We start from the raw sequence: 25,119 nt of genomic DNA, 5'->3' as shown, positions 1-25,119 counted from the left end.
CGGTCCTACCATACAACAACAACATACCTAGTGTAATTCCACAAGTGGGATCTGCGGAGGATTGTGTATACGCAGACCTTACCCCTACCTTGTGAAGATGGAGAGACTGTTTCTTTGAGTGTTAAATTTGGACAATTCAACGGCTTAAAAGAATTTCTTTTTATTGGAGTAAAATCAATTTTTTTTCTAATAATACAGAATGAATAAAGTTTGTATACCTAATAAGACAGGGTTAGAGGCGCAAGCCAACTTTGGCATAAACATTGCATTGAGTTAGGTCAAATCCAACAAGTTACAGAAATACGGATTTTCGGCATACTTCTGTCATCTTTTCTTGATAAATTTATCCTAGATTGAGTGTTTGGGCTGTAAGAGTGTCAGACAATTTATTTTGTAGCCTTCTTTCTAACATCATGGATATTTATCATTTTCTATTGAGTGTTAAATTTGAACAATTCAATGGCTTGGAGGAATCATTCGATATATTTATTATTATTGTCAGGAACTGAGCGTGCCACTAGAGTCAACTGCATGCGTTCAGCCATATTTGAGACGTTTCCAGAGCCAAATCGTCATTTGTTGCAGAGGTTCTTGTTACTTACTATTGATTTTATCTGGTATTTTCGTTTGATGCTCCATGATATACTGGTTCCCATTTACCTCATTGTACTATCATATCTGGTAATGTCACCATAAATACTCCTTAACATATGAGTATTTCATTTCCAAGCACAAAACTTTGAGTTTCCAGTCAAGCACTCTGCATTAGATACTTATGGAGCTCTTCTCAGTTCCGTTAGTTTTGAAATTGTAATCCAAAGAAACTTGGAGGAGAACTTCTTTTCTATTACTCAAGGCATTCAATAGTATGTATACATATGATGAGTATTCCTGGAAATCAGGTATACTAATATATACAAGGAAAGACAACTTTAGCCTAGTAAATACAGATTCTGTAACACTCCCCCTCAAGTTGGAGCATAGATATTTATCATGCCCAACTTGTTACAGAGGTAATTAACTCGAGCTCCATTCAATGCTTTTGTGAACATATCAACTAGTTGTTCTCCTGTCTTCACGTTACCAATGGAAATCAAGTTTTCCTGAATCTTCCCAAGAATAAAATGACAGCCAACCTCAGTATGTTCGGTTCTTTCACCATACATCGGATTTGAGGCTATACAGAGAGCAGCTTGATTATCACACCAAAGTTCGCTGGAGTAGGATGCTTAAACCCAATTTCAATAGAACAGGTTGTATCCACATGATCTCAATTAAACTTGGTTCTCCATGATATCAAGTTCCCACCAACAAAGACACAGTAACTGTAGTAGATCTTCGATCAATTTTGAATCCAGCCCAATTCGCATATGCAAAACACCCAATGCGAGAATGCCCATTGTTACATATAATATTCCAAGTCCAGGGGCTCCTTTTAAGTAAAAAGATCTGTTCCAGAGCTGCCCAATATTTGACTGTAGGTGCAGACATGAACTGGCTAATGCCACTTACTGCAAAAGCAACATCTGGACGTCATGGTGAGATAATTTAATCTGTCAACTAACTTCCTGTGTCTCTCAGGATCATTAAATGGATCACTATCATCTTTCATAAGGTGCACATTGGGAATTATTGGAGTACTGAAAGGCTTGGCTGCCATTTTCCAGTTTCTTCAAGCAGCAGATCATGAATATACTTTATCCGAGATAGAAAAAATTCTTGTTTTGCTTCAAGAGACTTCGACTCCCTATAAGTGTTTCAGTTGGCCCAAGTCTTTTATGTGAAACCTAGTCTGCAAGAAAAACTTTATAGAAGTGATTCCTGCATAGTCACTTCCTGTAATAACAATGTCATCAACATAAACAACAAGGAGGATAAGACTAGTTTTTGATTGCCGACTTTTCCATACTTCCCTTGAGACAGATCCAAAATTTAATAGGTGTGGGTGCCACTGTTCTTTTAGTGTAAAGCTACCACTAGTCAAGAAGATTGAATTAGGGTGTAGATTTGGTTGGTTCGCTCCATTTTGAATTAATTCGGTTAGGTTTGTAAGAATTTTAGCGCATAAACAAATACGCGATCACGAAACTGAAAATAGAAAAGGAAAATGATTATAATAATATTCAAATAAAGATTTGGAGGTCTGGAAAAAGAAAACTGAAGCAAATATATATATATAGAAAAACTGGGGTTGTAACAAAGAGAGAGGAAACACAGAGATGCAGAAAATAAAAATTAAGAAAAACAAGAAGAAAATAAAATAAAAGGGAAAACAGCATCAAAAGAAAGCACCAGGAAACGAGTGTGTCTCGATCCTGGGTGATCGTGTTGCACCCCGTCTCCTCTACACATCCGCCCCTGAGTATGTAATTAGAAAAAGAAAAACAGCGTAAGCTCTTTCCCCTTCTTCTTCTATTATATCCTCCAAAGAGACCCAGATAAAACACAAATCGATGTCGGGTTGCAGAATTGGGGACACTTTCATGTTTGCTCTAACAATCATGAGTTTGAGGATTCAGTTAGTATTTCAGTTTGTCTTGATTACCAATTACTTAAACCGTTATTATATCAATATAGCTACATTTGGATTCCATTAGAAGATGTGATTAGCCTCTTCAAGTTGAACAGTGGGAACAACGACAAGCTAGGGCGGTGTTTTCTCTGGTTGATCTGTAACAGTGGTGGTCTAAAGTGGAGCTTCCTGTATTTTCTTGGTTTAGTGGCGTTTTCTATGTTTCTTGGTTGGTCGTTAAGGTGGAGGTTGGCGGAAAAGGTTGAGGAAGGAGTGAGAATAAAGTGGGGTCCACATCTCATTTTTGAAGTGTCTTAACACACATTTATGACAAGAACAAGTGTCAATTTGGTCACTTAGAATGTTAAGGTTTCTATTTGACCATTTTTGATTGCCCATCACTCAAAAAGAATAGTTTTTGACTTTTAGCTTTTCCTGGATCAATGTATAAATTGCAATTCTCACATGCAGGATTCTTATGATGATGCAAACAGTGGTATTTCACAAAATTGAGAATAGGATGAGCACGCCAGCGGTGGCAGCTTGCATGGCACCTTTACTTCTTCGCCCACTTCTAGCTGGAGAATGTGAGATAGAAAGTGATTTTGAAATGGGCACTGATGGCTCTGTTCAACTTATACAGGCAGCTGCTGCAGCCAACCATGCTCAAGCTATTGTTATCACATTGCTAGAGGAGTATGATAAATTGTTTGCGGTATGCTTTATCTTATCTTCATTTCTATTTTTCCATACTCACTAACATCGCTTTTTCTATTGAGAATTTCTGTTTTATTTGGAACCATGACATATGTTTCACTCTTTAAACTGCCATCGGATTTTGTATATTGAATGTTGATGGCCCATTTATTGATTCCTGAGGCCTATTGTCAAACTCCATGACTCATGCAGATTGATCATCAGATCTTGCAGAAAAGTATAAAGATGAAAGATTTGCTTTAGAAGTGAATTATAAATATGTCAGATTATGAAGTTCAATTCGCTAATCCACTTGCTGAAAATGTTAAACTTCTCCACAAAGCCCTCTTTTACCAGTTTAGCTGATTTTCGAAACCCCCTTGATGCAAAGTCCTTCTCCTCGCGGAGTTAATTTACCAATCTTCTTATTGTTTGCTAAGTGAGAAATCAGTTTATCATCCTTGATAGAAATTGTGAAAATAGAAAAGATTTCAAGTCAGTTACAAAATACAGGAAGTGCTTCTTATATCAAGAGTCTCAGGTTATGTATAATATAGTAGGTAATCAATTTCTATACTAATGAGGTAAGTAAATATTCTTATAATTCAAATATATAACATCCGAAGCTATCTTATAAAATATTGTATGTGATTTAACACTTTTTCAAGTATTATTAATCCAGATGTGCATGAATCTAGACATGTTTTCACTTGATATTATAACATGCCGCCTCAAACTCAAAGTGGGGAAACCGGCTTGAGTTTTCTTATTTTCGAATGTAAAGATATGGCACTTGAGCCTTACTCAACCCAAAAGCTAGAAAGTCCATACAAGCAGACCACCAGTCCATTCCCCAACCAACCGGGACTCTAACCCACTCTAACAGGAAAATAGAAAGTTGACGCTGAAATCTTGCTGGAATATTGCACAACCACCAAAAAGCAATTCTGCAATTCTTTCCTTCATAGAGTAGCTGATAACTGCACTACAACAAAAAATGCTTCTTTCACTACACACAAAAAGGAGTCTATTCTCAGTCATTGAAAAGAAGTATGATTTTGCAAATCTCTAGAACTTTATCAGCGTATCTAGAATTGGTAGAACAATGACAAGAAATTCAAAGTTTAGAGGGTGCCGTTCACATAAAAAGCGGCAACACAAATCGTCGGAGGGATAAACAATGCTTGAACTATCCTAAGATATCTTACAGAATATTCTATGTGATTTTCGTTTTTCAAGTATAATAAATCTTGATGTGTATGAATCTAGGCATATAGTTACTTGATAGTCTAATAGAAACCTAGAAGTATAAGGCATTGCTTGATAAAAATATAGCATGAGCAATATTTGCAGTATGTAAACCTAAAGCAATCACATTGATTTCCTCCCCTCATCATGTCTAATGTGGTTATTACTTAGGATCAGTTCCCAAATAATTGCAGAAAAAGTATCAGAGGTAATAATGCTGAATCACCTGGATAAGAAAATTCTGCAGAACATGAAGTTTTCTTTGTGTTTGTCCAGTCCTCTTCTGTTCAAGTAGCAGTTGAAACTATTTGCAGGAAGGCTCTGTATTGCCTGAGCTATACTCTGATTCAGACGGTAGTAGAAGCGAGAGCGAAGAACTTTCTGATGATGATGAAAGCTATGAGGATGATTCACAGGAGGGCTCTGATACTGATGATGAATTTGATCGCGAGTCCAGTGCAACAACCAGTGAGGTCGGTGAATGTGAAGATAGTAACAAGGTAGAGCCTACTGCCTACACTATTATCTTGTTACTATCCTACTGCTTTCACTATCGTATTATCAGCCTTACTCATTTCTCATGCTTTCTGCTCTTGCTGTGTGATGCTAAGAACTTCTTAACTCATCCCATCCCCTTGTGCCGTTCCCTTCAGGGGTTGCATGCTGCTTGTATATCTGTCCTTGAAAACTTGTAGTTTGCTTCTCAATTTTGTTAGTATTTTAGGTGGATATGAAGATCTACAGAAAATGATTCCACCATGACCAGGTGTTTAACCATTTGTACTGCTTGATTTTAATATGGACAATGATATTAATTACTTGAATAGAGTCTACGACTATTTTGAGGAATGAAAAATCTCTAGAAAATGCATGCTGATAATGTTAAATTCTCTCTCTGTTTTCATGCAGTCCCTTAAACTACATTTTAGTACATATTTTCTCCTCCCCATGTCACCTTTTGTCACTTTTCCCTAAGTAGAGAGATTAATGGTGCAGAGCTCTCAACTATCTAAATCTGGTTCGAAGTTTCCTGAAGCAGACAGCGAAGCCAGCAGGAGCTTGCTTAGAAGTCAACCTCATACTTCTATTCAGCATGATCCTGTGGAAGAGAGCAAGAGTTTTCCAGTTCAAGGCCATGACAATTCGAGGACGCAGGGAACTGAATGTGGTGAACAATTGGGAGCTGAACTGGCAAAAACATCTTCTTCTCAAAAGTCAACAGGTGTACAAAGTGGACTTGCCCAAAGCAGTCGGCGCCCTGCTCTCTGGGGGCGCTCTCCTGTGAGTATTATTGAATGCTTTAGCTGATCGTTACGTTTTCAAATAACTCTACAGTCTATTTTTCTCCTATGCCACCATGTTCTTTCTTCTTTATATAATAATCTCTCACACATATATATATTCTTTAAGCTTTATCCTTTTCAGATTAAATTGAATTTGGTGATTCAATTGTTGGCACTATCCTATCTATTTGACTATTGCACTTGGTGTAAATTTTTCTCCTGTTCTTTTTTTTTTTTTTTTTTGAGTCTAGGCCAAGAAGAACCTCTCAATGGAATCTATCCATGTTCCTCCTGATGATGTGTAAGTGATGAATTTATCAGAAGTTGATTTTACAATGAAGATAGGGGTAAACCGAGGTATACCATAAAATAAATTTAGTAAGTAAAAGAAAGTTCTTGAACAACTGGTAAGCGTCTTGCAAGAGAGTCTTTTGACTAAGTAGGGAAAGAAAACTAAGAGTACCCACTATGATCAAGCACTATAGTGTGAACAGAGCTCACACAACAAGTATGATAAACAATCACTCTCCGCCATATCCTCCCTTCCCATTTTACCCTTCCTTAAAATACCTTACATTATATTTATATATATATATGTATGATTAATTTTCTCATCTTGGTATTTTTTCATTCGGACTTGTTTTTAGGACTGAAATTCAGAGGCTTGAGGTCAGTAAAACTGACTTGCAACTTAAAATTGCTGAGCAGGTACATCTTTTGGGATTCCTTATTCTTATGGAGTGCATTACTCTTCCTTGTGTTTATTTAAGTTTTGAGATTTGGTGTTGGTGTCACACATTTCTTCTTTGTAGGCCAAGGGTAATGCCCTTCTGCAAAAAAGTTTGGAGAATCGGAAGAATGCTTTGCATGAGCGTCGTCTAGCACTTGAGAAGGATGTATGCACCTAACACTTTCCTTTTCGTTTTATTCTTGCTTTCCTTGTGCCATTTGGTGCAGATGAATGTTTTACTTCCCATTTTCTTAACAATTGTTCTCCATTATATACTCTCTGCACGTGCATGACTTTATGACTGTGCTACATAATTGAACTATATTTTTCCATGAGATCAGATTGGGATTTTGGATCTTTAATCACACTCTCTTGTTTTTAATGTCATTTCCTAGGATTTATCAACACATCTACTTAGTTTAATAAAAATTTTGAAAATCAATATTTTTAATTTGGATCAAATCCATGAGGGTAATCCAGCTAGTAGTATCTGATTAGATAGTCTGCTTTTTGTTCGCTTTAATTGCTAACATTGTTGAAGAGTCCCACATCGGATGAAAATGGGATGGGTGGTCTCCTTATATGGTCTTGGGCAATCCTCACCCCTTGACCTAGCTTTTGGGGTTGAGTTAGGCTCAAGATCCATTTCTTTACAAACATCACTATGGGCAGGTCGTAGAAAACAATTTCAGTTCCTTGATATAATTAAAGGTTATTGATTCGAGTAGTAAAGCTGTTGGAGAGTTGGTTTACTGAAAGACAACACAAGTTCCATTATTTACATTCAGACCCCTTAAGTTTAGTTTCCTAATTATGCATTTACCCCATGTCCATTAGTTAGGCTTTCTTCCTTTATATTCTGTTGTTATAACCCTTTTGAAGTTTTATCAATGAAATTCCATATTTTAGCTCTCTTAGTATAGCTTTAGCTTAGCTTAGTTTTAGCTAGATTTCTTCCCAAATTCAAACTCGTATCAATTTGATTAAACCCACCAAAATATCATGAACCTTGCAACCTCTTCAAACCCAACAATGGTGATTACTATTATTCTTCAATGGATCTCAACAAGGATAAAAATAGTCTATTTAAGCTCAAAACAACAATACATAATCAATTACGATCACATATATGTAATAGATCTCGAATTTTACGCAATACTTGAAGCTCAAGAACCCAAAAATGGTGGAAATTTCTGTTCCAAAAAAAAAAAATGGTGGAACTTTCGATATCTTCTTTATTTTTGTATTTTTATGGCAAATAAAGCCTAAAGAAGTGATTGCAGGAAGTCAGGAACCAATCATTATCCTATGATTTGATACCAAATGATGAGAATTGGCCAGGTAGTTTCTAAGAAGAAGAGTAATTCTTCAACCCCACAAGAACACCAAAAACAAGGGATTAAGGCAAGTAAAGGATAGATGAAATAGGTAATTCAGCCAAAAATTACAAGATGAAAGATATTGATTAGCTGACGCGCTTTGTAATTCAATAATAACTACTAATCCTATGATAGAAGAAAGAAATGATTAAACTACGCAAATAATGAAATTAATGAACCCCAAAAAAAATTAAGGATACTCGAAAAAAATCTAATTAGCATTCAATTATAAAACCTAATCCAAATGGAGAAATAGAAATGAGGAACTCATACATGAACTACCTTGCAAAGAGGTAACCCAAGAGAGGTTCATTAGAGAGATAAGGGATAAAAACCCACAAGAGAGTATTCCATCTTTCATAATTTAAAGTAAGCTACCCAAAATATGAGGACATAAACACTATTTACCCTAAGGTATCAGATGATAGTTATGTAGTTCTGCTTTGTACTTTGCATATGTACCAGCTTGATACCAGATTAATAAAAGACTTTACTTATCAAAAATGAAAATTTACCCCAAGGTAAGCTACCCTAAAAATGAGGACATAAGACTATTTATAATCGGGTTGGTATTTGGGCTAACAAATGACCCTAATACCCCTAGCTAGTCTGAAAGAGCTAAATGACCAAATTACAAAGTAGCCTTCAATTGATCTTGTGTCATTTCTTCCTTCAAACTTCCACTTAAGCAACTTAAGGCCTTGAGATCTTTCTTCCACGCCTTCTTTAAGTCCTCGCAGCTATTGGTGGTTGAAATAATGCTCCAAAGTCCTTGATGGTCACCTTGATCTACATCAATAGTGTAAGGATAAGATGTCTAATGAATAATTTCATAGGAAGCCATAAACTGTTGAAATTGAGAGGATAGATATATACAAGTGGATTATTACTGTGGAAAGGACAGAGAAACACCAAACTGATTTTGTATTTTAGCTCACAAAGTTTGAAATATAGAAAATAACTCAGAACAATCTTTCATTAAGAAAATTCAAGTACATATTGAGTAGTGTTTGTTGTTCGCGGATGACATAGTCCTGATTGACGAGACTCGCAACGGAGTTAACGATAAGCTGGAGGGCTGGAGACAGACGTTGGAGTCTAAAGGATTTAAATTGAGTAGGACCAAGACAGAATACTTGGAGTGCAGGTTCAATGGCCTACCGCGTGAGGCTGACGAGGAAGTGAAGCTTAGTACCCAGGCCATTCAAAAGAAAGGAAACTTCAAGTATCTTGGGTCTATTATACAGGGAGATGGGGATATCGACGACGATGTTTCACATCGCATTGGTGCAGGGTGGATGAAGTGGAGGCTCGCCTCCGGAGTGCTGTGTGATAAGAAAGTGCCACCAAAATTTAAAGGCAAGTTCTACAAAGTGGTGGTTAGACCGACTTTATTGTACGGGGCGGAGTGTTGGCCAGTCAAGAAATTTCACGTTCAGAAGATGAAAGTCGCGGAAATGCGAATGCTGCGGTGGATGTGTGGGCACAGTAGGAGGGATAGAATTAGGAATGAAGATATCCGAGACAAGGTGGGAGTGGCATCGGTGGAGGACAAGATGCGGGAAGCGAGGCTGAGATGGTTTGGGCATGTGAAGAGGAGAGACATAGATGCCCCAGTGCGGAGGTGTGAGAGGTTGGCTATGGACGGTTTTAGGAGAGGCAAAGGGAGGCCGAAGAAGTATTGGGGAGAGGTGATTAGACAGGATACGACACAGTTTCAGCTTACCGAGGACATGACCTTAGAGAGGAGGTTGTGGAGGACTCAGATTAGGATAGAAGGCTAGGTGGCTTATCCTTTCACCATAGTAGTTGTAGTTTTGCTGATTTGTTTATTGCCATTTGATTTCTGCATTTGATTGCTGCTTATATTTGTTGGGCCGTTGTACTTTGATTATCTTATTTATCTATAGTCGTTAATGCTCCTTTCTTTCCGGACTGTTCTACTATGACTTTCTCGCTTTTGTTATTCGTTGTTTTCATATTGTTTTCAATATGCTTGGTCCTATTTGACCTTTTGTCTTGTTTTTCCTCTCTTGTTCTCCTCTCTTGAGCCGAGGGTCTTTCGGAAATAGCCGCCCTACCTTTCAAGGTGGGGGTTAGGTCTGCGTACACTCTACCCTCCCCAGACCCCACATGGTGGGATTATACTGGGCTTGTTGTTGTTGTTGTTGTTGTATTGAGTAATCATCAATGAAACTAACAAAATACTAAAATCCCACCGTTGAACTAGCTCTACTAGGATTGCAAAAATTAGAATGAACCAAATGAAATGGATATTTTGTACGATTATTAGGACGACTTGGAAATGTAGATCGGGTGTGTTTCCCTAGTTGACATGACAAAAAACTGTCAAACTAGGTACCAATTTTTTACGTTTGGATAAGCTAGGATATCTGAAGATTTCAAGAAGAAGAAAATGCTTCTTCGTATTTTTTTAATGAATTTACATCCCATGAGAATGAGTTCTTACACAATAAGTCCTACGACTAAATAAGGAAAGCAAATATTACATTGTCAATTACATTCAATACAATATCAATCAATATCAATTACTCCTATATCAATCAATCAACACTCCCCCTCAAGTTGGTGTAAAGATGTCGCACATGCCCAACTTGCAGTATGGAATCTGTTTGTTGAGGCCTTTGTTAAACACATCAGCTAGCTGCTTCTCTTATGACACGTGGAACAAACTCAACACACCACTCGTAACTTTTTCTTTGATGAAGTGTCGATCAATTTCAACATGCTTTGTTCGGTCATGCTAGACTGGATTATGAGCTATATAGATTGCAGCCTTCTTGTCACCATACAAGGAAAATTTTCTTTTTGTAGACAATCTCAATTCCTCCAGTAGCTTTTGCAACCACAAAAGTTCACAAACACCCTGGGCATACCTCTATATTTTGCCTCCGTGCTTGATCTAGCAACCAAACTTTGCTTCTTACTTCTCGAAGTGCCAGGTTTCCTAATACAAGTGTACCGTAACCGGATGTAGATCTTTTGTCATATAGAGGTCCAGCCTAATTCACATCTGTAAAAGCTTCTATTTGGAGGCGACCATGTCCGGAGAAAAGTAGGCCTTCCCTTGGGACAAACTCAAATATCGCAAAATGTGAAAGACAACTTTCATATGGGGATCTCTGGGATCATGCATGAACTTATCATCAGTCTGACTGAATAAGCTATTTTTGGTCTAGTGTGAGAGATAAGTGAGCTCTCCAACCAGCCTCTGATATCAATCCTTATCAACAGATTCTCCAACTCCGCTCTATAGTTTGTGATTGCTTTAAATGGGCGATTCTTCTGGTTTGCAACCTATCATTCCCGTTTCTTTCTAGAGATCCATAATAAACTTTCTTTGAGAAATAAAGATTCCTCTTTTTGATCTAGCAACCTCAATTCCCAAGAAATACTGCTATTTTTCTAGATTTTTGATCTCAAGTTCCTGTGCCAACAACTTCTTCAATCGGTTCAACTCCTCCTTGTCATCTCCTGCCATTACTATGTCATCAATATAAACTATAAGAAGAGTGAGTTTACCCTCTTGATGTCTTATGAACGGGGTGTGATCAACATTGCGTTGTTGGTAACCGAAGGAGATCATTGCTTTGCAGAATCTGTCAAACCAAGCTCTAGAAGTTTGCTTCAATTTGTACAAGCTTTTTCAGTCTGCGTACCGTTCCTTGACTTTGTTAAGTACCAAAACCAGGTGGAATCTCCACGTACACCTCTTCTTTTAAGTCTCCATGAAGAAATGCATTCTTCACATCAAACTGTTATATGTACAAGACAAAAGAATTCTAATAGAGTTCATTTTTGCAACAGGAGCCAATGTCTCTTGATAATCAACTCCATAAGTCTGAGTGAATCCCTTAGCAGTCAGTTTTGCTTTGAATCTTTCAATGGAACCATCAGATTTATGTTTTACAAAGGAACAAACATCGAAAAAATAGACGAGGCAAAGGCTTATAGAAGGGAGACAAAGAATTTAGGAGACAAAGTAAGATAAACGGTGTTTGGTGCAAGATCTGACTCCTTTCCTATGAGCAATAGGCAAATCTAACTCATTAGAAAATGTAAATACTCGCCAGAAGAAGACGGTTCGGCTTCGGCAGAGTGCATGATGGCTTCTTGTGCTCTATTTCTCCTCGAGAAAGTTATCACATTAGGCCTATCTTAACGCTCAACAATCTTCCCATGAATTCTTTCCCCAGTTTCACTTTCCCTTGTGGCAGTAGTTTCAACAATGGAACTAGGAAAAACCATTTCTTTCCTTATAATTCTCCTGTTGAAGAGGTGATGGTGTAACACTTAGATTCTCGAAAGGTAATATCCATGCTGACAAAGGATCTCTGGAAGGAGGTTGATAGCATTTGTACCCTTTCTATGTTGGAGAATACCCAATAAAGACACATTAAGAGCTCTAGGATCAAGTTTCCCAGAGTTCCTAGTGTGAACAAAGCAAGCAAACCCAAATACCTTTTGGAGGAACAATATAGTCATTCTTACCCTTTAGAGCTTCCAAGGGACTCTGAACATTGAGGGTTTTAAGGGAATTCTATTGATGAGGTAAGAAACTACTAGAATGGCATCCTCTCAGTAAGGTTCCGGTAGATTCATGGTAAACAAAAGAGATCTTGCTACTTCTAACAAATGCCTATTTTACTTTTGAGCAACCGCATTTTTTTCATCAAAAAAAAAAAAAGAAAAAAAAAGGCAACCCCATTTTTGGCACTAGTATAAGGATAACTAGTTTGATGGATTATCCCAAAAGACTCCAAGTAAGCTCAAAAGTTTTATCCATGTATTTTGTGCTATTGTCAGTTCAAAAAATCTTTATCTTAGCCTCAAACTGAGTTCAAAGCATCCTATGAAATGATTGAAAACAGGAGAATACTTCACTTTTGGCTTTTAACAGATATACCCATGTCATTCTATTGCAAAGTAATAAACCAGACTACCGGGAAAAAAGTGTTTGAGTAGGATTTCATCAGAATAAATAGTCGAAAAGGGAATTGTACTTTTATTATCACTCAAAGGATAAGAGTTTTTACTATGCTTGACATATTCACAAGAATCCAAAACGATATTCAAACTCAGTTCTCGAAAACAAACTAGGATATAATTCTTTAAAGCAAAAAATAAAGGGTGCCCCCACTTTCTATGTCGCAGTATTACTTTTCGGTTGACATCCTTAATTTTTCCAAAAAAGAAAAGGCCCAGAGTCTCGAGTTACATCTATTAAATATAAGCCATCATGCAATCTACCACTGCCAATCTTCTTCCTTGTTTGAAGGTCCTGAAAAACACAATAATCTAAGAAAAATTCGACACTACAATTTAGTTCTTTGGTGATGGAGCTAACAAATAACAAGTTAACAGGAAATTCAAGTGCATGAAGAATGGATAATAAGGTAATATCAGGAGTACAAAAGACTGAACATATTCCAAAGACAGGGGTAAGAGAGCCATTAGCTATTCTGACATAATCTCCTTTGGGACTAGGAGAGTAGTTTTGAAAGCCTTTAGAAGCCTGTCATATGTCTATACGCACTAGAATCAATTATCAAAGAATAAAGTTGAGCATTAAAAGCTATATGTGACTGCACATAATGGAACTGACAACACCAGAAGAGTCAAGTTTGTTCAGAAGACAGCGAAGATGTTGAACTTCACCTGAAGAAAAAGTCTCTCCAGAAGTAGTGTCTCTGCATTTCTCCACATTTTCTGCAATATTAGCCTAACCCCTTGATGGACCTATATGCTTGCCTCCACGACCTCTAGTCGGCTTGCCATGTAATATCCAGCATGTCTCTCTACTATGCTTTGATCTACCACAATAATCACAATGCAGGTGATCTTTATTAGAAGTGATTGCCCTTGGTTGCTCATGAGACACAACTAACCCAACCTTCTCAGCAGTGTTATCAAAAGCGAAAAGCGCAAAAAACCTCTAAGGTCAGCTGGGGCTTTAAGCGCAAAGTGCAAATAAAGCGTGCGCTTTAATGGAAAAAAGCGCAATGGTACAATAATACAAATATATATATGTTTAGTCCAAGATTAATAATAATAAGCATGAATAACAAATATATGGACAAAGAAATTGTAAAAATATTATGATAAAGTGAAATATCAATCATCTAGTGTCACCTCGTCAAGAGAGGCTCATTGGCAAGGAAAAGTATGTCTTAGAGCCTTAATGACGACACTGAAGCGCACATAAAGCGAGGCGAAGCGCTCAACATGTTTTGAGCCTCGTTTTAGGGCTTAAGCACGCCTTTGATAATACTGCTTCTCAGTTGGTGTAGAATAAAGCATGGCTCCCATTTGACTCTCTTCCAGTTGAAGATAAAAATATGCATCCTGGAGAGAAAGAAAATGAATTTACCCAAAACTTGAACTTGATCTGATCATATTCTTGGTTCAAACCTGACAGAAAATCATAGACCCTTTCCTTTTCAACCAATTGTTGAAAGCGAAGTGCATCATTGGTACACTTCGCTTGGAGGTCCTGGTAGTAGTTGAAAGTTTTGGTACCAAAGTTGCACACTTTATTCATCTGTAGAGATACAAATTTATAGTAGAAACAAACAAACAAACTAGCTATCTTATCCCTTGATTCTAGCATATTTGATAATCAAAGGATGATTTTATTTGATCTAATTTCCTAAAACATCTAATAGCATATCAGATCTGATTTTATCAGATCAATTAAGATCTTACACAATCAGATCTCATCATAATCAGATGTTCACAAATCAACACTCCCCCTCAAGTTGGCATGTAAATATCTGTCATGCCTACCTTGCTTACAAGAATTTCAAATTTTGGTTTAAACAGTCCTTTTGTGAAAATATCCGCAATTTGCTGATTTGTTGGGACAAAAGGCATGCACACACTTCTTCAATCTTCTCTTTTAGGAAGTGTCTATGCACTTCAACATGCTTTGTTCTATCATGTTGAACTGGATTGTGAGCAATACTTATGGCGGTTTTGTTGTCACAGTGCAACTTCCTAAAACATCTAATAGCATATCAGATCTGATTTTATCAGATCAATTAAGATCTTACAAAATCAGATCTCATCATAATCAGATGTTCACAAATCAACACTCCCCCTCAAGTTGGCATGTAAATATCTGTCATGCCTACCTTGCTTACAAGAATTTCAAATTTTGGTTTAAACAGTCCTTTTGTGAAAATATCCGCAATTTGCTGATTTGTTGGGACAAAAGGCATGCACACACTTTCTTCTTCAATCTTCTTTTTTATGAAGTGCCTATGCACTTCAACATGCTTTGTTCTATCATGTTGAACTGGATTGTGAGCAATACTTATGGTGGTTTTGTTGTCACAGTGCAACTTCATTGGTAGAGCAAACAGTTTTTTCAGATCTTCCATCATCTTCTTGAGACAAATCATCTCACAGATCCCATGAGCCATAGATCGATATTCAGCTTCGGCACTGCTACGGGCTACGACATTCTGCTTTTTACTCCTCCAAGTCACGAGATTTTCCCAGATAAATGTACAATATCCAGACGTAGACCTCCTGTCAGTAGTAGAACCTGCCCAATCCGCATCTGTAAAGCTTTCAATGCTCCTTTGTTGTTGTTTTTTTTTTTTTTTTTGAAAACAACCCTTTCGTGAACTTCTTAGATATCTTAGAATCCTGTAGACCGCTTCTTGGTGCTCTTCCTTTGGAGAGTGCATGAATTGACCGACTAAGCTTACAACAAAAGCTATATCAAGTCGAGTGTATGACAAGTAGATCAACTTTCCCACTAGTCTCTGATATTGACTTTGGTCAATTGAATTTCCTTCTTTGTATCCGAATTTTATATTCGGATCAATAGGTGTTTCAGCTAGACGACAACCACTCATCCTTGTCTCTATCAAAAGATCTAGTACATACTTCCTTTGTGACACCATGATGCCTTCTTTTGATCTCGCTACTTCCATGCCAAGAAAATATTTCAATTGGCCCAAATTTTTGATCTCGAACTTCGCGGCCAATTGATTTTTTAAATTCTTCATTTCTGACAAGTCATCTCCTATAAGTATGATAGCATCAACATACACTATTAGGATAGTTGTCTTTCCCTCAAGTGAATGTCGAATGAATATGGTATGATCTGCTTGCCCTTGAGTGTATCCTTGTTTTTTCACAAACTGAGTAAACCTCTCAAACCAAGCTCTTGGAGATTGTTTGAGCCCATAGAGAGATTTTTTTAGCTTGCACACTCTAGTTCCATACCTTTCTTCAAAACTCGGAGGAGGATCCATGTAGACTTCTTCTTCGAGTTTTCCATTCAAGAATGCATTCTTCACATCTAGTTGTTGAAGTGGCCAATCAAGGTTGGCAGCAATGGTTAGAAGAACCCTGATTGAGTCCAACTTGGCAACTGAAGCGAACGTCTAGTCAATCCCGTACGTTTGAGTGAACCCTTTTGCTACCAAACGCGCCTTATACCTCTCTAGGGACCCATCTGATTTAAACTTGATGGTGAACACCTACTTGCAGCCCACTATTTTCTTTCCACGTGGTAATTCCGCCATTTCCCAGGTTTTATTTCTATCAAGAGTGTTCATCTCATCTAGAATTGCCTCCTTCCACTCGGGAACTTTCAAAGCATCCTGCATATTTCTTGGTATCTCCATTCCAGATAATTGAGAAAGAAAAGCTACATAGAAAGGGGACAAGTTTCTATATGACACAAAATTTGACATGGGGTGGTTGGTGACTTTTCTTACCCCTTTACGTTTGGCAATCGGAAGATCAAGTCTAAAGTAACAAGGGGTAAATTAGAGTTAGGTTCTGGAGAATTACCTTGTATATCAACGAGATCTTCCGGGGCGGACGTTTGGTTCTGATGAGAGTCCTTAGTCTCTTTTTCTTGGTTCCGATTTCTCCTCGTATAAACCTGTAATTCCCTTGTTTGTTCCCTGTTCTTGTCATTAATTGTATCATGAAAAGGTTCTATTGACTCAGTTTTTTCATTTTCATTATTTAAGCTGTGATCTCTTACCTTCTCAAGGTTGTTATTACCAAAGGTACTATTTCCAGTGTCTATCATAAAACCTGGATCATTTTGTTTCTCACATGTGAGGTCAAGAGGTTCCTTATTATCCCTCGAATCTTCACTATGTTTCTTCCCCTGAAGATGAGTTCCAAAAAACAATTGAGATTCAAAAAAGGTGACATCTATTGTGACAATGATCTTCCTAGTATTTGGGTGATAACACTTGTATCCCTTTTGACTAGGAGCATAGCCAACAAAAACACATTTTTTAGCACGTGGATCAAGTTTACTCCTATTATGATCATGAACATGAACAAATACACTACACCCAAAAACTCTCAAAGCTAGATCAGCAGTCAATCTAGAAGTAGGAAAGTATGTCTTGAACATACTGGAAGGGGTTTTAAAATCTAGAACACGGGAAGGCATCCTATTAATAAGATAGGTGGCTGTCAAAATAGCTTCTCCCCAAAGAAATTTAGGGACTCCACTTATGAATAATAAGGCTCTAGTTACTTCCGTAAGATGCCTATTTTTTCTCTCGGCTATTCCATTTTGTTGGGGTGTATTAGGACAAGAACTTTGGTGCACTATTCCCTTGGAAGTGAAAAAATTGCCTAGCTGGTCATTCAAAAACTCTCTCCCATTATCACTCCGAAATATTTGAATCTTCTTATTAAATTGTGTCTCAACCATAACATAAAAAGCCTCAAACATATGTTTTACTTCCCCTTTGTCTTTCAATAGGTACACCCAACTTAGTCTAGTGTGATCATCTATGAAACTCACAAACCACCTTTTTCCATTTATAGTTGCTACCCTAGAAGGTCCCCAAACATCGCTATGGATTAACTTGAAGGGTTTTGTGGCATGATATTTTTGGGAAGAAAAAGATGAACGTCGGTGTTTAGCCATTTCACAAAATTCACACTGGAAAGAAGATGGACTTTTAATCATAAATAACTGAGGTAACAAGAGTTTCAAATAATGAAAACTAGGATGACTAAGTCTACAGTGCCATAACATGACTTTATTATCAACTAGAACAGAATTCAAACAAGTTGAACTAAAATTTGCTGATTTGTCACCATCTTCAAGAAAATAGAGACCTTCAGACTCTCTAGCATTGCCAATCGTCCTCCCCGAGACCTTGTCCTAAAATACACATGAAGTAGAGTCAAAGATAGCACGACAATTAAGGTTTCGAATCAATTTGCTGATGGACACAAGATTGCAAGACAATTTTGGAACATGAAGGACATCAAAAAGAGTCCAATAAGGGGTTAATTTTGTCCCTTTTCCGGAAATTGTTGGGAAGGAACCATCAGCAACTCTGACTTTTTTATTTCCTGCAGGAGTGTAAGTCGAGAAAAAATGGGAAGTCCATGTCATGTGATCACTAACCCCTGTTGAATTTGTACTTATAAAAACAGATGGTACAGTACCTGTCGGGGAAAAAGAACAAGTGGGAGTGGAAGGATCGGGTTTACTGGTTTGGAGTTGAGAATGGAGAAGTTTGTGCAGTAGCTCTAATTGCTCCTTGGTGAAGGTTGCAGCCCTGATTCTTCGCTGGAACTCTGAAAGGCCTGGCTGCCACGGTTGTCTGCCCCCTTTTTCTTCCAGTTAGGTGGTTTCCCATGGATTTTCCAGCAGGTCTCACGAGTGTGCCATTATTTTTTGGAAAGATCACACCACGGCTTCTTTTTCTTGTCATTTTCATTTTTCGCTGCAACTAGAGCAGAGGAATCTATATTTTTTCCTTCCATATTAGAGTCTAATTTTAGCATAACATTGCTCCTTGTTTCTTCTCACCTAATCTCAAAAAAAGTTTCCCTCAAAGTGGGCAGTGGGTTTTTTCCAAGAATTCGTGAACGAAGTTCATCAAATTCTTGGTTCAATCCTGCTAGAAATAGATATAACCTCTCATTTTCTTCTTTTTTCATTGCTTTTACACTATCCTTAGGACACTCTCATTCATCATTATAGCATTGATCTAATTCTTGCCATAAGGAAACCATCTCATTATAGTAAATAGTAACACCCCTTCCCCCCTGCCTAGCTTTCCACAGTTTAATTTTTAATTCAAAAATCTGAGAAGCATTTTCTTCGTCAGAATAAGTCTCTCTAACAGCCTCCCAAAAATCCCTAGCAGTGGGAAGAAACAAATATGGTCTACCTATGGCAGGTTCCATGGAGTTTAGTAGCCAAGCAATTACCATTGAGTTTTCTGATCTCCAGGCGTTCATTTTTGGGTCTCCTGGTTCAGGCTTTTTTGTCTCTCCAGTTAGGTGTTCAAGTTTTCCTCGACCATCAATAGCCAAACGAATAGATTGCACCCATTCCAAATAATTCTTGCCATTCAGCTTGTGAGAAGTAAGCTGAAAAGACAAACGAGAGGAATCTCCGCCTTGGTTCATAGTTGTCTCGGTCGGAACTTTGTTAACAGAACTCTCGGCTTCTGTTGATGCCGCTGGGTGACGTTGCCCAGTAAATGCTGTTTTAGTCATGAGCAACACAAGAATAAAGCTGCTCTGATACCATGAAAGTTTTGGTACCAAAGTTGCACACTTTATTCATCTGTAGAGGTACAAATTTATAGTAGAAACAAACAAACAAACTAGCTATCTGATCCCTTGATTCTAGCAGATTTGATAATCAAGGGATGATTTTATTTGATCTAATTTCCTAAAGCATCTAATAGCATATCAGATCAATTAAGATCTTACAAAATCAGATCTGATCATAATCAGATATTCACAAATCAACAGTAGTCAATCTCCTTCCATAACTCAGCTCGAAATAATAATCAGTGATAGTCAACTGACCTTGCTTAGTTGGCGTGGATTTTGTTTCAAATTTCAAAGATCTGGGCATCATTTCCCTTGCGAGAGTAAGTTCGCTTGAATTTCATATCTTTTCAGCAGTATCAAACAATAAGTATTCCTTAGAAATTTGAGGGTGCGTAGTGTTCAGAAGCCATGTCATCGTAAGGGAATTATCAGAATCGCATCGACTATAGCTAGAGTCTGTCACTTTTCTATATTGATATACCCAATCAATTTCCTAGATTAATAAAAAGCAAGCAAGACCTTGACCAAGCATGATACATACCCGCCCCATCTAGTAACTATTGTCTGCTCCCTTCGTATTCCGCGTAGCTTTTATAATGAATAATCCAAAAAAAAAAAGTTCAGGATCTGAAAAATTAGTACCAAACCAGAAGTATATTTGCAGCACGCCGGAAAAAGTTGCTGAAGCATCGGTACAGTGACTGAAGGTGTAAAAAATTGCTCATGTAGGGTCGGAACATTACCATCACGCCGGTAACACTGTAGATCTGAAAAAGAAATCCTGGAAAAGACTAGATTTCGCCAGAATAGTTCTATCACATCGGAACCCTAGTTCCAGTGATTGAAAAAAATCGACACTGGTATGGATGGCTAGGAATGAACCGACGACCCCAACGGAAGAAAAGAGTCCAGAAAAGGTTACAGGAAAATGTCTCACGCGCTAGCGCGTGGATCTTACGCGTCACCGGCGCTGAAACTTTGGGTGGCGCGTGGAGGTGAGTGGGGATGAATCCGCTGGAGAGGCTTTATGGTTTAGGTCGCGGGAGCAGAGGGACACTGTGGTGGTGTTACTCTTTCAAATAATTGGACCGGAAAGAATTTAGGTCGCGGACAGCCACTAGGAGGGAGAATAATTCAACCTCCTTGAAAAAAAAGGGAACCCTGGTGCTGCAGAGGATGATAACTCACCTCAAAAGGGCAACAACGGCTCTGATACGAAGATTTCAAGAAGAAGAAAAGGCTTCTTTATATTTATGGATGAATTTTTGTCACATGAGAATGAGTTCTTATACGATAAGTCCTACAGCTAAATAAAGAAAAATTTACATAATCTGTTACAATCAATATCAATTACTCCTATATCAATCAATCAACAATACCCCATATGAATTAATTCTCGATAGTTAGAAGCTGTAGTGGAGCTGGGAGGTGAAGTAATAAATTCCATGCGACTCTCATGCCTTGAGAAAATCAACCTTCTCGTACTACCGTCCTGTACGATAAGTCATTAAAGAATAATATTTAACAGCTTAGGATACTAGGCAACGTCGAACTGATTTAAGGCTAAAAGGACAACGAGGAACATAAATAATATAATATAACGTCAAGGCTGGTAAAGTATTAGCTTGAGTAACGCTAGTCGCCATGGTCTGAGATTCATTAGCCAAGGTAACAATTGAAAGAGATTGGAAGTTAGTAATGGTAAACAAAAGAGATTTGTTCCCAGAAATGTGATAAGAAGCATTTGAGTCAATAGCCGAAGGTCCAAGGATGGTAGACTATGAGATAGTAGGATGATCACCCATCTGAGCATCAAAGCTACTTGTAGGGATGATGCTTTTACTCGTCTAAAGGAGGTCATTATACTCTGCCTTATATAGACATATAGGTAGAACATTGGAGTCGTTGGGTTACTGACGGACTCAGTCTCAGCAATTCTTTGGTGATGTATGCGCAGATCGGACCCAGCCCTTTTTTGCCTGAATGTCGCATTGCATTTGCTCGAACTTGGGAAAGAATGAGCGTTTCTAAAAGGCCGACCATGCAAAGAGTAATACTTTTCACGGTTATTAGCAAATTTGAGACAAAAGATCGTGAGTTAATGGCCCAAGGTCCAAGGGTGGTAGACTATGAGATAGTAGCTACATGATTACCGGTTTGAGAAACTGAAGCTACTTGTAGAGATGATGCCTGCTTATTGGTCTGATACTGAAAAAAATTAATATACTCTGCCTCAAATAAGGAGGACGTCAGATTGGTTGGTTTATCAACAGACTCAGTCTGAGCTATATGAGTATTTCTAGAAGGTTGACCATATAAAGAATAACACATTTCACGAGTATGAGAGAATTTGAGAAAAGCTACATTTCGACAGAGTTTTTTCGGAATGACCCCACCCCTATTTTCCTTTTCAGTATGAGATACTACATCAGAGAAGTCGGTGACTAAGTAGAATAGTAGGTGATATCAAGAGGTGGTGCGACAAGCCGTAATAGTTAAGGGAACAAATCATCCACTGTAGCGACAGTCAGGGGCGGATGAAGCTTGTTAGTACCAAGTTCATATGAATCGGTACTTCTGAGTTCGGAGTATTAATTTATGTGTAAATATTATAAACAGTAGATATGAATCTGTGACTTTAAAAATATTATGTGAGCTTAAATCCTGGATCTGCATTTGACAGCAGGACTAGCAAGAATCTGGTCACATATCGAGTCAATATCAAACAGACCCCAACAAGTTCAAGAACTAAAAGCACCTTGTGACGTTGCTCCTATTGTTTGTTAATAGTGGTAGTGGTGGGCAACAACTTGTTCAACTTTCCATAACTACTTGAACCTGTCCAAGTTAGGTAGACATATCCAAAAAGGCTAGTCAACCGAGAAATCACATTATAAAGGCGGGAGATGTTATTTGTATATAAAGCATGAGTTTTTTTCCTAACCAAAAAGCAAGTCTGAAATGAGAGAAACAAATGTATATCATTTTTGATCAATAAACTTCCATAGGAGGCTACACAATTGAGCATCAATCTTTTCCTGTTCTCCCCAAACCTTTTCATCAATATTCATAGCCTGTTAAATTTATTCTTCTTGAGCACCTTGTCTTTTGCACCATAATTGAACAAAAGAAGACCAAGATAGGTAGTTTGCACCACCCACCAAGGGTTCTACTGTGACCACTTGGTTCGATTTTTAGCAGTACAGACATTCATTTAGAGCGACAGTTTGATGAATCAAAGGAATTTCAACACCTAAAGTATTAAATAATTGATGAAGTAATTTCAAATCAGGAGAGGGAAATTGTTATCAAATGTTGTATGATCCCAAGTGCCAGAAAATAGTGTGAAAAGTAGTCACAAACTAGTAATGGACTCGCTGGAAAATTTTACCTCCCCAGAGTTGAATGTCCTCCTTGGACTAGAACTCCGATGGTTGGAATGTAGCGGAAGGTGGATTGGTCGACATAGATTGAATTGAACGAGACCTACAGAAGAAAGAATTTTGTCTCAGTGGTGTTGGTTAATGTTCAACACCCACAACAAGTAAGGTAACACCTACACAGTAACAGGCGCCAAAAAAAATGATACGATCCAACTTGGGGATACGCGGGATCAAACAACAAATACGCAGAAATTAAGATAGGAAGAAATCAATAGATGAGAATGAAGAAATAGGAGATGAGAATAGATGAAAGAAAGGATTTAAACAACTAATTGTTGTGATTAATCAACATTGGACTGGTTACCAACACCTATCAATCAACAGACAAAACATGAATTAATCCAAGGGAGAAAAGAAACTTAAACTCATACATGGAAATCTAATCCAAGATTATCCAAAGAGGTTCTAAGTTAAGAGAAAAGGATTCCACCCACTGACCCTAACACTAGCTAATCCTACCTAAACCTAACTCCATACAAGGAGAAACTACACTCAAAAGAGCTTCTTCGTCAAATCCAATCTAAGGAATGAGAATAGTCTAAGGCAAGCTTATATAGTTTTGCCTTTACATGCATAGCCACAATTATTTAACTAATAGCCACATCCGGCTTTTAACCACCCAAGCTTGCAATTGTAGTGACACATCAAACATTTGGGCTTCTTTAAGAGGTAAGCTTTGGGCCTTGGACTCTTGGGCTCTTGAACTCTTCCTCCATGCTATCTTCAATAGCTTGAAGGCCCTCCAATCAGTGTCTTCAAGGGCTTCCATAGCTTCGTTCTCCACGAACTTGGCTCGTAAGGCTTGAAAGTCCTTCGCTCAGCTTCTATTACAAGGCCTTGGAGAAGTTTGAGCGATTGAGCTATCCGATATTGTATCACCTATGCAGTAACAGTCGCCGAAAAAAATGGCACGATGACAATGTTCTTCCTGATGTCACTGGTAAATACACAGTGACTAATATCTCGAATGAGATTAGATACCATGAGAGGAATGAAACAAGGAAGAGAAATTGAGAGAAAAGTACTGCTTGATTTTCCTTCAAATTATAAAATTATCAGTTTAAAAATAAAATAAAAATATTCCTTCGAATTATTGGGGTTTAAATAGTGAAGTCTACATGTGCTAAGAAAGGAAAGAGAATCAAAAGTACATAATTACTGGAAAGGAATCAATCTAATTGATCTAACTGATATACACAATTCACAAGATCCTAACACCATGTCTTCCCTAATGTGGAAGTATTTATCCAGAATGATTGTCTCGTTAAGTTTCCATGAATTCCATCTAAGTAGCTAAACTAAGAGTATTCATTTATGTACTTTTTCTCCATTCAGCCCTTACTGTCTGGGCGTTGTAAATATAATCTTAGCCTTTCCCTTAAGCATACTGACATTGTTGGCATCGTCAGGTGGCACAGCTTCAGGAGCAACTGCAGAAGGAGAGGGTGTTAAGGAAACTTCTGGAAGCTGGAGTTAACATGTCTATGGTCACATCGCCTGTTTCTTCCAGTATTAATGGAATGGTCAGTTTATACTAAACTAGTTAATTGTGGTAAATGGCTTGCTTATGCTGGCAGTGATCCTTTTGTTTGTTGTATGGATGAAGGAAGAGATTATGGAGACCGTTCAAGCAGAGGGAGGTAATCTGGGAGTGCAGCATAATAAACACGGCGAAGAAAGTTCCACACTTCGTCCTGATGTGGGCGATCAACCTCAGCAGAGTCTAAATTTACAAGGAAAAGAGTAAAGCTCACATCATGTCTTGTTTCAAATTTGCTTCATGACCTTCGGAAAATCTTGTTTTCTGGTCAAACTTTGTTATCTCTGCTCGGTTTGCTATCCAACTTCCTACTTCTGCAAGCTTTCTAATCTTTCTTAATAAAAGATAAAGAAAGAAAATGCATCTTCCCTAGCTAGTCTCTGATATGCACTTTTTTATTTTCTTGATGCTTGTGCAGAAAGACTTTTGGCCATGTAGGTTTTAGTTTCAAGGGCATTCTGATGCTTCAAAATCATTAGACGACTTAGCATTGTCATTTTAAAGTAGCTTGCTTTATTTTGGTTTTGTTTTCATCATTTTTATTTGGTGCAGCTGTGATAAACAGAAGGATGTGGAGAGTATTGCTACTTCACAAAATCTTGAGAAGTCAACAAGAGATAAGGTACATATTTTTGGAGGTGTCTTTTGGAACAAACAGAGTAATATGGCTTGCCAATCAGCTATGTTTCTTAT

General features: G+C 37.8%; 1 protein-coding gene across 7 annotated transcripts in view; it reads left to right on the top strand.

The window, feature by feature from the left end:
• The window catches only part of LOC132619321 (rho GTPase-activating protein REN1-like), an 88,401-nt gene that overhangs the window by 60,633 nt on the left and 2,649 nt on the right, over positions 1 to 25,119 (top strand). For 4 of the 7 annotated variants that reach the window (XM_060334255.1, XM_060334254.1, XM_060334260.1 and 1 more), the window contains 10 exons: positions 503 to 587; positions 2,984 to 3,227; positions 4,771 to 4,956; positions 5,453 to 5,737; positions 5,991 to 6,040; positions 6,387 to 6,447; positions 6,552 to 6,635; positions 24,296 to 24,409; positions 24,493 to 24,629; positions 24,979 to 25,048. In XM_060334255.1, coding sequence (XP_060190238.1) covers positions 503 to 587; positions 2,984 to 3,227; positions 4,771 to 4,956; positions 5,453 to 5,737; positions 5,991 to 6,040; positions 6,387 to 6,447; positions 6,552 to 6,635; positions 24,296 to 24,409; positions 24,493 to 24,629; positions 24,979 to 25,048 — 1,316 coding nt within the window. Of the gene's footprint in view, positions 1 to 502; positions 588 to 2,983; positions 3,228 to 4,732; positions 4,957 to 5,452; positions 5,738 to 5,990; positions 6,041 to 6,386; positions 6,448 to 6,551; positions 6,636 to 24,295; positions 24,410 to 24,492; positions 24,630 to 24,978; positions 25,049 to 25,119 lie in introns of all 7 variants that reach the window. The other 3 variants (XM_060334257.1, XM_060334258.1, XM_060334256.1) reach the window with 3 other exon arrangements.

The sequence above is a fragment of the Lycium barbarum genome, chromosome 11 (genome assembly GCF_019175385.1).
Source record: "Lycium barbarum isolate Lr01 chromosome 11, ASM1917538v2, whole genome shotgun sequence".
Taxonomy (NCBI): Eukaryota; Viridiplantae; Streptophyta; class Magnoliopsida; order Solanales; family Solanaceae; genus Lycium; species Lycium barbarum.
Note: the sequence above shows the minus strand (reverse complement) of the source record. Positions and strands in the feature narration are given on the sequence as shown.